The 16,299-nt window shown below is 34.1% G+C and overlaps 1 protein-coding gene across 2 annotated transcripts in view; it reads left to right on the forward strand.

Annotated features, from left to right (window-relative positions):
- The window catches only part of LOC126077737 (sodium channel protein type 2 subunit alpha), a 96,466-nt gene that overhangs the window by 31,620 nt on the left and 48,547 nt on the right, over positions 1-16,299 (forward strand). For both annotated transcript variants that reach the window (XM_049887345.1, XM_049887344.1), the window contains exon 13: positions 3,943-4,181. In XM_049887345.1, coding sequence (XP_049743302.1) covers positions 3,943-4,181 — 239 coding nt within the window. The remainder of the gene's footprint in view (positions 1-3,942; positions 4,182-16,299) is intronic.

Consider the following 16,299-nt stretch of genomic DNA (forward strand, 5'->3'; position numbering starts at 1 on the left):
AAAAACACCACCACAAGATTGGACTAGTCCAGTGATTAAGCTGCAGTGTTCAAAATGAATGTATCTACAGCTCCCTCAGTGGAAATATGTCTTATGGAGTTGCCTGTGATGAAAAGATGACCCAGAAATAAGAATAACTCAGGAAACAGGAGGCTGACAGTCCTTTGGTTTTAATACCTGCACAGTTCTTGACTTTGTATTTTGGGGAGGGGTAATGGCTAGGTTTTCATTCTGTTTTCCATTAGTTATATAGAATCAAAAGATTCTATATAACTAATTAATTATATCTGAACTTTTTTTTTTTTTTTTTTACTGTGGCGTTGATTAAGATTGGTTATTAGCAATTCTCAGCATGTACACACTGATTTTAATATAGTTCCCTGTACTTCTCCTCTCCCCCACTTTTTTGGCTTTTGATAATGGTGGAAAAGTTTCTTAGATTGACATAATCTGATTATTTGGGAACCCTTTCTTCTAAATCTAATAATTTTGTTCACCTTTCCTTTTTAAGAATCAGGCATGTTGCTCCAGCGAACAACTTTTGTTTTCCGACTTTTTAACTACAGTCAAGTCCCCATTGTCCAGAGTAATGAATAGCCTCATACTTAATGAAGCAGTAGTGGATAAACAAAAATAATTTGATTATCAATTGTATTTTATGCAAAATACGTAGAAATATTTCCTGGTCATATACTCAGGCAGGAAGGTGGGAGGGTGAGTTATAAGCGCCTGAGGAATCAAGGTTAGTCAGCAAAAGATACAAATTTAGCTGTAACTGGTTCTTGGTGTGGGTAACCCACACAGGAATAATGGAGAGGTGGCTGTAGTTCTCTCCTGAGCACTCTGCTTTGTTTCAAAGTGCAGTAGTCTCTTTTTTGGCATGGATGAATGAACAATTATATTTTAGAATTTAAACAACTTTGCTGTGTTTTCTGGTGTCAAGATGGGCAACCCCTGCTGAAGTTTCCTTTTTGAACTTTTCTGATTTACTTTTTCTAAGCACTTTCTGTTTGCTTCTCTTTATCTACTAAATGACAAGTAGTATTTTTTAAAAATACATATTCTAAGAGTACACAGGCAAAGAAAGCTTTAGTAATTTATCTTTTGTTATTTACTGTAATCGATAGTATCTTTATCTTCAGTATAAACATGAGGTTATTTTGGGGGTCTTAAAAGCATTTACAAAATAGCTACCACAAATCAAACCCATTGCCACCGAGTCAATTCCGACTCACAGCAAGCCTATAGGACAGAGTAAAACTGCCCCACGTAGTTCCCGAGCTGATATTTCTGTGGAAGCAGACTGCCACATCTTTCTCCTGTGGAGCAGTTGGCGGGTTCGAACCTCAGACCTTTTTGTTAGCAGCTGAGCACTGAACCACTGTGCCACCAGGGATCTCTCTCAAAATGACTAGTATATAATAATTATATTTATATTTTTCTCTGATTTATAACCCAAGTACTCTTTATTGTTTACAAAATTACATATTAGGGGAAATGGAAATAAAAGGAGTGCTTTTAAGAATTTCAATATCTGAAGATAAAATTAAAGAATTTTTCTCTAATAGAATACTACTAAAAATAAGCAGGATATTAATTTACTTCAAGGAAATGGTAAACTGTACAGCATTTGTTAGCAGAAAATGTTTATCAACATAACAAAAATCATTACATATGGTATTTGTCCATTTCATATGCTGGTTGCTCCCATAAAAAGCTTAGTTCATAGTAAACTTTGCCAGATTTGGGGGGATATTCTAGTTGGCACAATAGAAATACTACAATGACTGATCAGAGTCAAAAGAAAACAGAATCCTTTCCTCTATTTGAATGCTTAGAAGTGGTTGTTCTGTGTTTGGCAGGGCAGGTAATAAGGTGTGCAGTGATAATACTGGCAAAAACCTACAAATTCTGTGTTCTTTTCCCACAGAGTTGATTAAGAAATCATCTTGCTAAAGGAAGGTGGTAGATAATATTTCCCTTCCTAATTCCAAAAAATTCTTTCCTAATAACCAAGAAACCAAACCCACTTGCATCAAGTTGATTCTGACTCATAGCAACCCTACAGAACAGGGTAGAACTGCCCTATAGCATTTCCAAGGTTGTGAATCTTTATGGAAGCAGGCTGCCACATTTTTCTCCCATGGAGTGGCTGGTGGGTTCAAACCACCAACCTTTTGGTTAACAACTGAGTGCTTTAACCACTGTGCCACTAGGGCTCCTTTCTTTGCCAATATTTACCAGATTTCACCATTTTGGGTATCACCTTAAATATCTGCATTTGTGTTCTCTTTCCTATTTTTAATTGAAATTCTTTAAATCATCGTACTTTTTGGTAAATAAATGTATTTTAAAAGAATATTTATATCATAATTTTGGTGTGATAGTTACATATTTTAATACATTAAAGTAAATGCAGCATAGGAGCACATTCACAGAAATTTCCTAGACATAGCCAAACAATTTGTAGAGTTGGTATACTGCCTCACAAGGCTTGGGACCATAGTCTCGGGCGACAACTTAGTCAACTGGCATAGCAGAGTTCACAAAGATTACGTTCTACATTCTATTTTGGTGAGTAGTGTCTGGGCTCTTAAAAGCTTGCAAGCAGCCATCTAAGATACAACTACTGGTCTCTATTCATATGGAGCCAAAGAGAATGAAGGAAGTCAAAGGCTCAAAGAAGAAACTAGTCCATGGAACTAATAGCCCACGTGAACCACGTCATTTTCTAACCTGACACCAGAAGAACTAGATGGTGCCCGGCTACCACTACCAACTGTTCTGACCAGGGACACAATAGAAGGTCCCGGATAGAATGAGAGAAAAATATCAAAGGAAACTGGAATTCCTAAAATAGGCCCGACCTTGAAGCAATAGAGACTAGAGGAATCCATGAGACTATCACCCTAAGATATGCTTTAGACTTGGAATTGAAGCCATTTCAACCAAATAATAGATTGGCTTATAAAATAAACAATATCACTCATGAGTAATGTGCTTCCTTAAACAATCAGCTATATAAGAACAAATGGTCAACAGTTACCCAAAAGCAAAGATGAGAAGGTAAGGAAAGGAAGGAAACTAGATCAACAAAAACAGAAAAAAAACAAAATGAAAATAATGAGAACATTGACATATTGTAAAAATTGTACCAATGGCACAGAACAATGTGTATAAAAATTGTTAAAGGGGAACCTAATTTGTTGTGTAAACTTTCACCTAAACCACAATAAAATATTGCTTTAAAAAAGTAAATGCTTACCATGACAATTTAGGAATTCCACATGGGCTCCACCTCAAATCCTTTTATATTTTACCGGTAGTGCATGAGTCCCAATTTATGAAATCTTTTTTTTTTCTCTTTAGGTGAAAGTTTACAGTGCTAATTAGTTTCTCATTCAAAATTGTATACACAAATTGTTTCATGGCCTTAGTTTAAATCCCTGCATAATGTCAGCACCCTCTCCCTTGCCCTTTCTACTCTAGGTTCCCCGTGTCCGTTTGTCCAGTTTTCCTGTCCCTTCTTGCCTTCTCACCTTTGCTTTTGGGCAGGTGTTGCTCATTTCGTGTCATATACTTGATTAAACTAAGAAGCACATTTCTCACATATGTAATTGTTTGTTTTATAGGCCTGTCTAACCTTTGGCTAAGAGGTGGACTTTGGGAGTGGCTTCAGCTCTGAGTTAGTTTAATATTGTAGATCAAATCTTGGAAACTACATTAAAAAAAAAAAAAGTTAAATTTGGAAATTTTAATAGCCTTTCTGTCCCCACTCTTTCTATAATAGCAAACCCGTTATAAACTTTAACCTGCTCCACCATCAAATTAACCCATGATGTCTCTTAACAACTTTTAATTTTTTTAATTTTTCTTTTAACTGAAGGCTGCTTAATAGAAAGCAATCAGTTTTCATCAGTATTTTAACTTTTTTTCTTTCAGAACTTGAAGAATCTAGACAGAAATGCCCACCTTGCTGGTACAAATTTGCAAACATGTGTTTGATCTGGGACTGCTGTAAACCATGGTTAAAGGTGAAACACCTTGTCAACCTGGTCGTGATGGACCCATTTGTTGACCTAGCCATCACCATCTGCATTGTCTTAAATACACTCTTCATGGCTATGGAACACTATCCCATGACAGAGCAGTTCAGCAATGTATTGTCCGTTGGAAACCTGGTAAGGCTCACTGAGGGCTACTGTTTCCATTAAAAGAATTCATGATTGCCTTAATGAATTTCATATATCACTCTCAGATTAAATATGAACTAATTGTGTATACCTGGATAGTAAAGGTTTAGTATTTTTTTAATAATAAAAACATATTTCTAGAGTTAAATACAGTGCAGAAGAATTCAATGGTTTTATGCATAATTTGATTTAGAATTAAAATTAAATTACCCACTAATTAGAAAGTCGATGATGAGTTTTAGAGGGAATTGGTGTATGATAACAAAACCATGACATATTTCTCAGGTAGTTAGAATAGGTTCATTAGAAAATGTCTATATTTGCAAAACTATAAAGTATGCCAAGTGAGATCATTTTGAAATATTTGTAAATAACCTGAAGGTGGATTCTTTGGGGAGGAAATATAAGAGGGTTATTATTTCTGTTTGGATTCCTCCATTTACTTTATTAATTTATAAATGTTGAGTTTTTATGTATGTTTTCATTAAAAATTTGTGTTAACATTCACTGGATACATGGTACAGTGATAAAAGTAAAGAGTAAAATGGTCTTATTCAAAATTAAAAGATAAATAAAATCACACAACAAAAATATGTTGATACTGATATAAAATGATTATGAAGTTCTTATGCACTTCCAAACGTGATAAATGAATATATAACCAGGTTGTATATAAACTGTGAGTAACATATTCTAAAATATAATACACAATAATTTTAGGCTCTGAAGTAACCACAATATTATTTTATTATATCTCAGATATGTCTTAACTGAATCCAGAGATAATTGTTAGCATATATTGATCACTTATTTTGTAACAGGCACTGGATTAAATGATTTGCATGAAATCTCTCTCTCCAGATTCCCACAAAGTCAATCTCACAGAAGATATTTATGATTATCTCTATTTTACAGTTGGGGAAAATGTACCAATGAGAATATGATAGACCAATGGAGAGTCTGAAAGCCATGAGACTGTAGTAAATTGTGGTTGAAAAATCATAGAAGCTTAGAGTGGGAAAGGACAATAATTGTTACCTAGTCTAAATTTTAACTTATATAAGAGTCTCTTCAAATTATTGCTAAAAATATGGCAAGCAATTCAAAAAAGCTTTATGAAGGTGGATATTAGGAAACAACTCAAATAATATAAAGTGTATTTGTTGCCTCAAGTAATTAAAAGCCCATGGAAATTTGGGACTGGCTCCAGCCTATAATCTGGCTATACCCAGATTCTTGATCAGTGGCATTAGAAGTCTGTTTCTTGCTGCACTGCTTCCAAATGTTTGTTTCAGTCTCTGGCTGGCTTTTTCCCTATTGATAACAACATTCTACCAACTTTTATCATACCAGCTTAGCTCCCTGAGCAGAAAGAATGTGCTTCCCACCTAGTAGCTCCAGTAAAGCCCCTAGAATTAAATCTCATTGATCTGGTTGGAGGTACATAATCACTCCTAAGCCAGCCAGTCTATCTGATTCTAGAGTTAGAATGCCTTACTAGCCAAACCAGAGTCACATCTTAGTAGTGGAAATAGAGAATATTAGAAACTATGAAGAAAAAAAAAATTGGTGTCATTACCAGAAAAAGGATGAATGGCTACTGAAAAGATGTAAACCACAGATTGACAATTCAAGGTGAAACTTGTGTTATGTGTTAAGGAAAGTAAGATTTGTGTTTGAGGTGAAACATTGAATATATAATGTATAGTCAGATTACAAATTCTTCTCATGGGCACAGGGAACATTTGCCAAGATAGGCCATATGTTAGGCTATAAAATAAGCCTGAATAAACTTAAAAAGATTAAAATCATACAAAATATTCTAACAAAATAGAAATAAAATTAAATAAAAAATTAGAAAACAAAAATAGAAGGAAATTTGAAGAATTCACAAATATATGGAAACTAAACAATATACACTTACATAACAAGTGGATCAAAGAAAAAATAACAAGGAAAATTAGAAAATAATTTGAGATTAATAAAATGAAAATACAAGGAAAATTAAAGGATGCAGATAAGGGTTGGCAGTTTGAATCCTCCAGGCGCTCCTTGGAAACTCTATGGCACTCAACGGCAATGGTTTTTTTTACAGGATAATACAGTACTCAGAAGGAAATGCACAGCTGTAAAGGCCTATATTAAAAAAGAAGAAATATTTTCAATCAATAACCAAAACTTTCCCCTCAAGAGACTAGAAAAAAAAGAGCAAGGTAAACCCAAAGCAATCAGAATGAAGGGAAGTATAAGCAATAGGGTAAAAATAAATGAAATAGAGAATATAAAAACAATAGAAAAAATCAACAAAACCAAAATTTAATTCTTTGAAAAGATCCATGAAATCGTTAAATCTTTTGCTAGACTAGCCAAAAGAAAAGAGAGGACTCGAATTATTGATATCAGGAATTAAAAAGAGGACTTCAGTAATAACCATATGGAAATGAAAAGGAGTATAAGGGAATACTATGAATAGCTACATGCCAACAAATTAGATAACCTAGATGAAATGGACAAATTCCTAGGAAACCACGAACTACCAAAACTGACTCAAGAAGAAATACAGATACAACAAGTAAAAATTGAGTTAGGAAGCAAAAAGCTTCCTACAAAGAAAACCCAGGCCTTGATAGCGTCACTGGTGAATTCTATCAAATTTTTTAAAAAAGAATGAACATCATTTCTTCATAAACTCTTCAAAATAAATGGAAGAGGTGAGAACACTTCCCAACTCATTCTATGAGTCCAGCATTTCCCTCATATCAAAACCAGGAAAAGACATTACAAGAAAAGAAAACTACAGAGCAATATCCCATATGAACATAGACACAAACACCTTCAACAAAATACTGGAACACTGAAACCAACAAGATATGAAAAGGATTATACACCATGATCAAGTGGAATTTATCCCAGGAATGCAAGGTTAGATCAACATAAGAAAATCAGTCAATGTGATACACCAGTATTTACTGAATAAAGGATAAAACAAAATGATCATCTCAATAGATGCAGAAGGAGTGTTTGACAAAATCTGGTACCTTTCATGATAAAAACACTCAACAACTGGGAATAGAAGAGAACTTTGCCAACTTAATAAAGGTCATCCAAAACAAACAAAAAAACTTCATAGCGAACAAGATACTTAATGATGAATGACTAAAAGCTTTCCCCCTAAGATTAGGAATAAGACAAGGATGCCTACTCACATTACTTCTATTCAACATTGTATTGGAAGTTCTAACCAGGGCAATTAGGCAAGAAAAATAAATAAATGGCATCCAGATTGCAAAGGAAAAAGTAAACTTATCTCTATTCTCAGATACCATGATATTTTAAGTAGATAATCCTAAATTCTTCACAAAATCAAAAGACTGTTAGAAACAACTGAGTTCTGCAAGGTAGCAGGATATAAGATCAATATACAAAATTAGTTGTATTTCTATACATTAGCAATGAACAATCTAAAAATGAAATTAAGAAAAGGATTCCACTTAAAATAATGTAAAAAAGAATAAAATTCTTAGGAATAAATTTAACAAAAGAAGTGCAGGACTTGTACACTGAAAGCTACAAAACATTTTTGAAATAAAGACTTAAATAAATGAAGAAACATCTGCATTTATGGATTAGAAGATGTAATATTATAAATATGGCAGTACTCCCCAAATTAACTTACAGATTTAATACAATTCCTATAAAAATCCCAGCTACCTGTTTTGCCAAACTTGATAAAGTTAATTCTAAAATTGATACAGAAATGCAAGAGACTCAGAGGAGCCAAAACAATCTGGAAAAATAAAACAAAATTCAAGAACTCACACTTCCCAATTTCAGAACTTACTACAAAGCTAACAGTAATCAAGATTGGGTGGCACTGGCATAAGGATAGACTTAAAGACTAATGTAATAGAATTAAGAGTCCAGAAGTATACCCTTACATTTATGGTTAATTGTTTTTCAACAAGGGCCCTGATACAATTCAATGGGGAAAGAATAATCTTCTCAACAAATGATGCTGAAACAACTGGATAGTCACGTGCAAAACAATGAAGTTGGACCTATATCTCATCCAATATACAAAAATTAAATTACAATATATCATGAACCAAAATGTAAGAACTAAAACTATAAAACCCTTATAAAAATCTTCATGACTTTGGGTTAGGCAATGAAATCTTGTATATGACACAGAAGCACAAGTGAAAAAAGAAAAATAGATAACTTGAACTTCATCAAAATCCAAAACTTTTATGCTACGAATGATACCCTCAGGAAAGTAAAAAAGACAATCCACAGAATGAGAAAAACATATGCAAATTATATGTATGTAATAATGATTTGTATCCAGAATATGTTAAGGACACTTATAGTTCAACTACAGGATAACCAAATTTTAAAATGGGCAAAGAATTTAAATAGACATTTCTCCAAAGAATATATACAAAGGAGCAAAGCAACAACAACAGCAACAAAAAGATGCCCAACATTATTAGTCATTGTTTTTGTTGTGTGTCTTCCAGTTGATTCTGACTCATCACTACATGACTGAGAAGAACTGCCCCACCAGGTTTCCAAGGCTTTAATCTTCTCAGGAGCAGATCACCAGATCTTTTCTCCCTTGGTGCTGCTGGTGGGTTTGAACTGCCCACCTTTAGGTTAGCAGCTAAGTGCTTAACCATTAGTTCTTAGGGAAATGCAAATCAACACCACAGTGAGATACCACTTCACACCTACTAGGATGGCAAGAGTAAAAAAGACAGACAATAACAAGTATTGACAAGGATGTAGAGAAATTGGAACCCTCATACATTGCTGATGGGGATGTAAAATGGTACAGCCACTTTGGAAAACATTTTGAGAGTTCTGCAAAAAGTTAAGCATAAGGTTACTATATGATCCAGCAGTTTCACTTCTAGATATATATCCAAAAGAATAGAAATTAATATATATGTCTATACAAAAACTTGGGCATGAATGTTCATAGCAGGTTATTCATAATAGCCAAGAAGTAGAAACAACACAAATGGCCATCAACTAGTGAACAGATAAACACAATGTGGCATATCCATACAAACGAATATTTTTCAACAATAAAAAGAAATGAAGTATTGGTGCATGCTACAAGATAGATGAACCTTGAGATCATTACACTAAGTAAAAGAAGCCAGACACAAAAGGCCACATACTGTATGATTTTATTTGCATAGAATAGGCAAATCCATAGAGACAGAAAGTAAATTAGTCGTCAGGGGCTGGGGAAAGGGGGTAATGGAGAATGAATGTTAATAAGTAGGCAGTTTCTTTTTGAAGTGATGAAATGTTCTGCAATTAGACAGTGGTGATAGTTGCACAATTCTGAGAATATACTAAAAACCACTGTATTGTATGCTGCTTACAATTCTATATTACAAATATGTCACAATTTTATCCATCCAGTTACCTACTGATGGACATAAAAGTTGGTGCCAAAGTTTTTACTGCCATAATAATGCTATATAGTAAAGCACGTTTGTATATATCATCTTTTATAAAGCTGCTTTAATTTCTGTAGGATAGATTCCCAATATTAAGGTTTTTATACCAATAATGGAAACCCTGGTGGCGTAGTGGTTAAGTGCTACAGCTGCTAACCAAAGGGTTGGCAGTTCGAATCCGCCAGGCACTCCTTGGAAACTCTATGGGGCAGTCCTAATCTGTCCTATAGGGTCACTATGAGTTGGAATCAACTCGACGGCACTGGGCAGACCAATAATGTGTTCATCTTTAATTTTAATGAACACTGTCAGATTACTTTTCCAAAATAGTTGAAGTAAGTCACATTACAACCGACAATATATGAAGGTGCACATTTCCCTGTGCCTTGCACTGGACATCATTTCTCCTTTTAAGTTGTGCCAATTTGATTCAGGAAGAGGATTAACGTTTTCTTTTTTGCTTTAAATTGCGTTTTTCTCACTACTGGAGAGAGTGAACATTGTCTCATATGTTTAGGCTACTGGAATTTTTTCTTCTATGTATCTTTTACACATTCTTTTCCTATCGAGTTTTTTGTCCTTTTCTTATGAGCTACAAAACTACTTTGACTATTAGGAATATTAACAAATTGCCTTTCATATTTCTCAGAAGTTTTTCAATCTACCATTCCTGTTTTGCCTTTAGTCATGGATTGTTTGTTTTTCTTACAACTTTTTAATTTATCAAATATATTTCCTTATTTTGTGTTCATAGGAAATTCTCCTCCACTTCTAAAATTTGATAAATTAATTTTTTTCTCATATTTCTTAGCATTTAAATATTCAACCCATGTGGAATATATTTTTTGTGAATAATCTGATCTAATCAATTGGATCATATCCGGTGAGCCTTGCCAAAGTAAATGCATGCCCCCTCTCAAAAACAGACCTAAGGACCACGGTCTCAGGGAACATCTAGCTCAATTGGCATAACATAATTTATGAAGAAAGTGTTCTACATTCTACTTTGGTGAGTAGCGTCTGGGGTCTTAAAAACCTGTGAGTGGCCATCTAAGATACTCCACTGGTCTCACCCCTTCGGGAGCAAAGAAGAATGAAGAAAACTAAAGACAAGGGAAAGATTAATCCAAAGCACTAATGGACCACAACTACTACAGCCTCCACCAGACTAAGTCCAGCACAACTAGGTGGTGCCTGGCAATTACTGCTGACTGCTCTGACAGAGATCACAATAGAGGGTCCCAGACAGAGCTGGAGAAAAATGTAGAACAAAATTCTAACTCACAAAAAAAGATCAGACTTACCTGCCTGACAAGAGACTGAAGAAACCCTGAGAGTATGGCCCTTGGATACACTTTTAGCTCAGTAATGAAGTCATTCCTAAGGTTCACCCTTCATCCAAAAATTAGACAGGCTTATAAAACAAAACGAGACTAAAGGGACACACCAGCGCAGGGGCAAGGACTAGAAGGCAAGAGGGAACAGGAAAGCTGATAATAGGGAAACCAAGGTCGAGAAGGGAGAGTGTTGACATGTCATGGGGTTGTTAAGGAATGTTATAAAACAATATGTGAAGCCAGTTTGCTCTGTAAACCATCTAAGGTACAATTAAAAAAAAAAATAGACCCAAGGATTTACCCAGGCTGCACAGTTTTTCCCCACATAAAAATCTACCCAATCCTGAGCTCATCTTCCATAATTACAACAAAATTCACTGTGAGAGAGTCATCAGAAACAAGAACAGTAGAATTAGATCTCCCAAGAACTTAAGAAATTAAATGAATACAGATTATACAATAAAAATTATAAAATGTTTAAAGACATAATAATATATTTTAAAAGATTACTGTGAAAAAGATCACTCCAATTTTTAAAAATAACCAAGTAGTACTTTGAGAGATGAAAAATATTATAATCATTAGGTTAACAGTAAATCAACAGATTAGGTACTGCTGAAGGGAGGATTAGTGAACTGGGAAATAGATTTGAAGAAAAATCAGAATGCTTCAGAAAGCAATAAAGAAATGGAAAATATGAGAGAGGTCAAAGTTATGAAGGAAAAAATGGGAAGCCCCAACATAAAACTAATGGAAAACAGCTGTAGTAATAGCAGAATACCTGAACTGATTTAAATTGTGTAGCTACAAGTAGAACACTTGATTAGCAGAGAACTAGTGCCTAGACATGTGTAAAAAAAAAAAAAAAAAAAACCCCGTTGCTGTCGAGTCAAGTCATGTGTAGCAGAGCTGAAATATGTGAAAGCAAGTCCTGGGGACAAAATAAAAGAATGAATAGGCATTAAAGTTGTGACTGAGGTATATGGCAGGGAACTAGTCCCTGAAGAATAAAACAAAAAACAGAATTCCAGTTCTAGAAACCAGAGTCACAAGACAGTGACTAATTAAAAGTGAATGAAAGGAGCAAAAAGCATGGGCTTAATGCTAAACCAATGATTAATGGGTCTGGATCTGCTTATATTGTACAGCCTTGAAAATTTGGAAAGAAGTTCCATCTATAGATGAAGATTATTTTGGACAGTGGTATGCTTAGTATAGACTTTGTAGTCAGACAGTCTGGTTTCATACTCACCCATATCCCTTACTGAATCCGTATCTTAAGGAAATTACTTAGCCACCTACACCTGCATTTCCTGACTATAATACAATATGATTCACAAGGCTAACTTGTATGGATTAAATGAGATAAAACATGTAAGATACAATACAAGGTACATAGTAAGTAATCAATAAATAGTAGCTATTATTACCAATCTGAGAGATGATACTTGCATGCAAAAATCAAGAAATTCATCTTCCTATGGCATGGCTTTGGATCCATTCTGGATCCAATTGCAAGCAACTTTTACACAGTCAGTTAAGGATTTGAACTTAGTAGCAAACCACTGAAGAATTTTCAGAAGGAAACAACAAAATCAGGTATTTGATTTTAAAAGATTATGCAGGATTCATGTTCCAATTATGGCATCTCCAATAAATAACATATATATATACATAAAGAGCAACCAGAAGAAAGCAGAAGTGGCACAGGGTTTGACCCTTGAAAGAAAGAAACACACTAGGTGAGATCCATATTGATAATGCTTGTTCCCTTCAGGATATCCCCAAGTCTATGCAGTGCAGACTTCTAGAACTCAAGAATAAATCCTTTTTGTTTATAATGTCAGAAGTTGAAGTTTAAGGTTGTCAGAGTGCTTGGATATTTGATTTGAAAATCTCAAGAAAGAGAAAACCATGTGAAGGGGGGGGTCCCAAACTCAATTTTGTTCACAAACTCAAATCCTTGGCTGACCCCCAAACAAACTGTGTGTGAAGGAGACACCAAGAAGCCCATCAGAATACAGTAGTGAAAAGCTGAAAGAAATGAGCAGATATTTCAGTTGCTGCCAACTGCAGGTGATTCAGAATTTGGTATTTGAGGTCCAACTGAGATAGGGAAATTAGATAACCACCTTGGGCTTTCCTTCAAAACCTCAGATGGCTTATGCCTGAGGAGTAAAAACTGTGTCAGAGGACTAGAATTTTCAGTTAGGACCAAGGGAAAGTCCAAAATATCCCTACCCTAACTAAATGTAAATCCAAGCTACCAGAATTTCCAGGTGTGACCAACCTATAATTTATCTGCCTGCTAGAATAAAAATCACTCTTCAGAGGAGATAATGAAAACAAGAGTCTTTATAACACATCACCCATATCACATAAAAGTTGTAAGTTATGTGAAGAAATAAGAAAACGTGACTCATAGTTGAGATGAAAATCAGTCAATAGAAATAGATTTAGTGATGACTGAGATTTTAGAATTAAGAGGAAAAGACAGCAGCTACAACAAATATATTTAAAAATTTGCAAAAAATGGAGAAAATGAAAGCATAAGAAAGAATCATCTGGAAATTCTAGAGCTGAAAGGTACAATTTCTAAACTAAAGAAAATTATTTGGTGGTTGTAAAAGAAAATTTCAGATGTTAGAAGAAAGCATTGTTGAACTTGAAGCAAATCAATAGAACATCAAATTTGAACAATGAAGAAAAAATTTTTGAAAGAAAAAATTAACTGAGTATCACTTATCCTTGGGATAATATCAAGTGGTCCAACATTTGAATAATTGGAGACCCAAAAAGAGAAAAGAGAGAGAATGGGACAAAACCAATATTTGAAGAAATAATGATCAAAAAATTCCCAAAGTAGGTGGAAAATATTAACTTACATATCCAAGAATTTCAATGAACACCAAGAAGGATAAATACAAAATTAACTACATTTGGGCACAGTTTAGTCAAGCTGCTGAAAACAGAAGAAATTTTTGGGATCAGCCAGAAAAAAATACATTTACACGCAAGGAACTAACTTCTCATCGGAAACAATTGAGACTAGAAGACAGTAGCCTGATGAAGAGAGAAAAGGGGGTGGCAGGGGGGAGGGGAGAGAAGGAAGAAAGAAAAAGAAAAATTTGCCCAAGATTCTATAGACAGTAAAAATGTTTTTCAAAAGCTAATGTGAAATAAAGAATTTTCAGATAATGAAAAAACAACAGAAGTTTTTGCCACCATAACTACAGTACAGGAAATGCTAAAGGAAGGTCTTTAGGATGAAGGGAGAAAATCATCAGGTGGAAATTTGAAACTACAGGAGGGAATGATGATCACTAAAAATGGATAAATGTGAGTAAATGTAAAAGACTATTTCCTTATCTTAATGTCTTTAAAAGTCAAATGATTTGTTTAAATCAAGTGTTTATGACATACGTAGTTGTAAAGTACTTGGTATGAAGTTGTACATAAAAAGATGAGCACAATGTGATTAGGGTGGCAAATGGAATTATACTGTTGCAAGGTTCTTATAGTTTATGTAACGTGATACAATATTAATTCTTAGAAGATTGTGTTATTTTAAGATTGTGTCAATTTAAAGATGCATATAGCAAACTTTAGAGCACTCAAAAAGGCACTACTGACATTTTGGACAGAATAATTCTTTGTTGTGGGGCACTGTCCTGTGTATTGTAGGATGTTTAGCAGCATCCCTGGCTGCTGCCTGCTAGATGTCAGTAGCAACTGTCCCTCCTTTTATGACAATCAAAGATATTGCCAAATATTACCAAATGTTTCTAGACATTGCCTAGTGTCCCCTTAGGGGCAAAATTGACCCTGGTTGAGAACCACTTCCCTAAAGCAACCACTAAAAAATAAATAATACAAAAAGTTATATCTTGGAGAAAGAAACAGAAACAAAAAAGGAGAAACAAAGAAGCCCAATACAAACTGTACAGAATAGTGTCCCGCATGAACATCACCACCACCAGCTGTCGCTGAGTCAGCTCCGACTCATGACGTCCCCATGTGTGTCAGAATAGAACTGTGCTCCATAGGGTTTTCAATGGCTGACTTTTCAGAAGTAGATTTTCAGGCTTTTCTTCCAAGGCACCTCTGGGTAGACTTAAACCTCCAACCTCAAAGAAGCCCTCAACAAAATATTAGTAAACAAGAGCCACCAATAGATAGAAAAGTAACACACTTTGAACAAGTGAGGTTTATCTCAGAAATGCGAGGTTGGTTTAACATTTGAAAAACAATTCATTTATCATATAAAGAGAATAAAGGTGAAAAAAACATATGATGCAGAAAAAGCATTTGACAAAATTCAACAGCCATTTGTGATAAAAACTCTCAGTAAACTAGTAATAGAAGGAAATTTTCTAAGTCTGAAAAAGAACATCTAACAAAAACCTACAGCTAATGCTTTACTTAATGGTGAAATATCAAATACTTGCCCTTATGAATAAGAACAAAGCAAAGAAGAAGGGGAATAAGGCAAGTATATTTACTCTGACCATTCAGCATTGCACTGGAAGTCCTATCAAGTGCAATAAAGTAAAAATAGAAATAAATAAATAAAATGCATAAATATTGAAATGTAGTAAAACTGTCTTTATGTTTATCAGCACAATCACGTATGTAGAAAATTCTAAGAAATCTGCAAAACAATTAATAGAACTAAGCAATGAATTTAAATATTCCATTTACATAATACCAAAAACATAAGCTATTTGGGAATAAAATTAAGAAAACATGTGTAAGACCTCTAATTTAAAACTACAAAACATGACTGAGAGTAATAAACAAGATATATATAAAAAAAACCAAGATATAAATAAGTGGAAAAAATATATATAATGTTCATGAGATGGAAGACTCAGTATTGTTAAGAGCTCAATTCTACCCAAATTTATCAAAATCTCAGTAGACTTTCTTTGCAGAATTTGATGAAGTAATTTTTAAATTTACGTAAAAATAGAAGGAACTTAAAATAGCCAATATGATACTTACAAAAAAAATAATGTTAGAATTAACATACAAGACTTTAAGTATTTTTAAAGCTATGTTAACCAAGAGAATATAGTATTGACATAAACAAATATATCAGTGGAACAAAATGAAGAGTTCAAAAATAGACTCAAAATATATGTCAATCGATTTTTGATGAGGATGCCAAAGTAATTCAATAAGATAAAGAAAGTGTTTTCAAGGAAGGTTCTGGAACACTTAGTAAGTGTATGGAAGAAATTGAACCTCACCCCAACTTCACACCATACATAAAAATCAAGATGAATCATAGAC

The sequence above is a fragment of the Elephas maximus genome, chromosome 6 (assembly GCF_024166365.1).
Source record: "Elephas maximus indicus isolate mEleMax1 chromosome 6, mEleMax1 primary haplotype, whole genome shotgun sequence".
In the NCBI taxonomy this organism is placed as follows: domain Eukaryota; kingdom Metazoa; phylum Chordata; class Mammalia; order Proboscidea; family Elephantidae; genus Elephas; species Elephas maximus.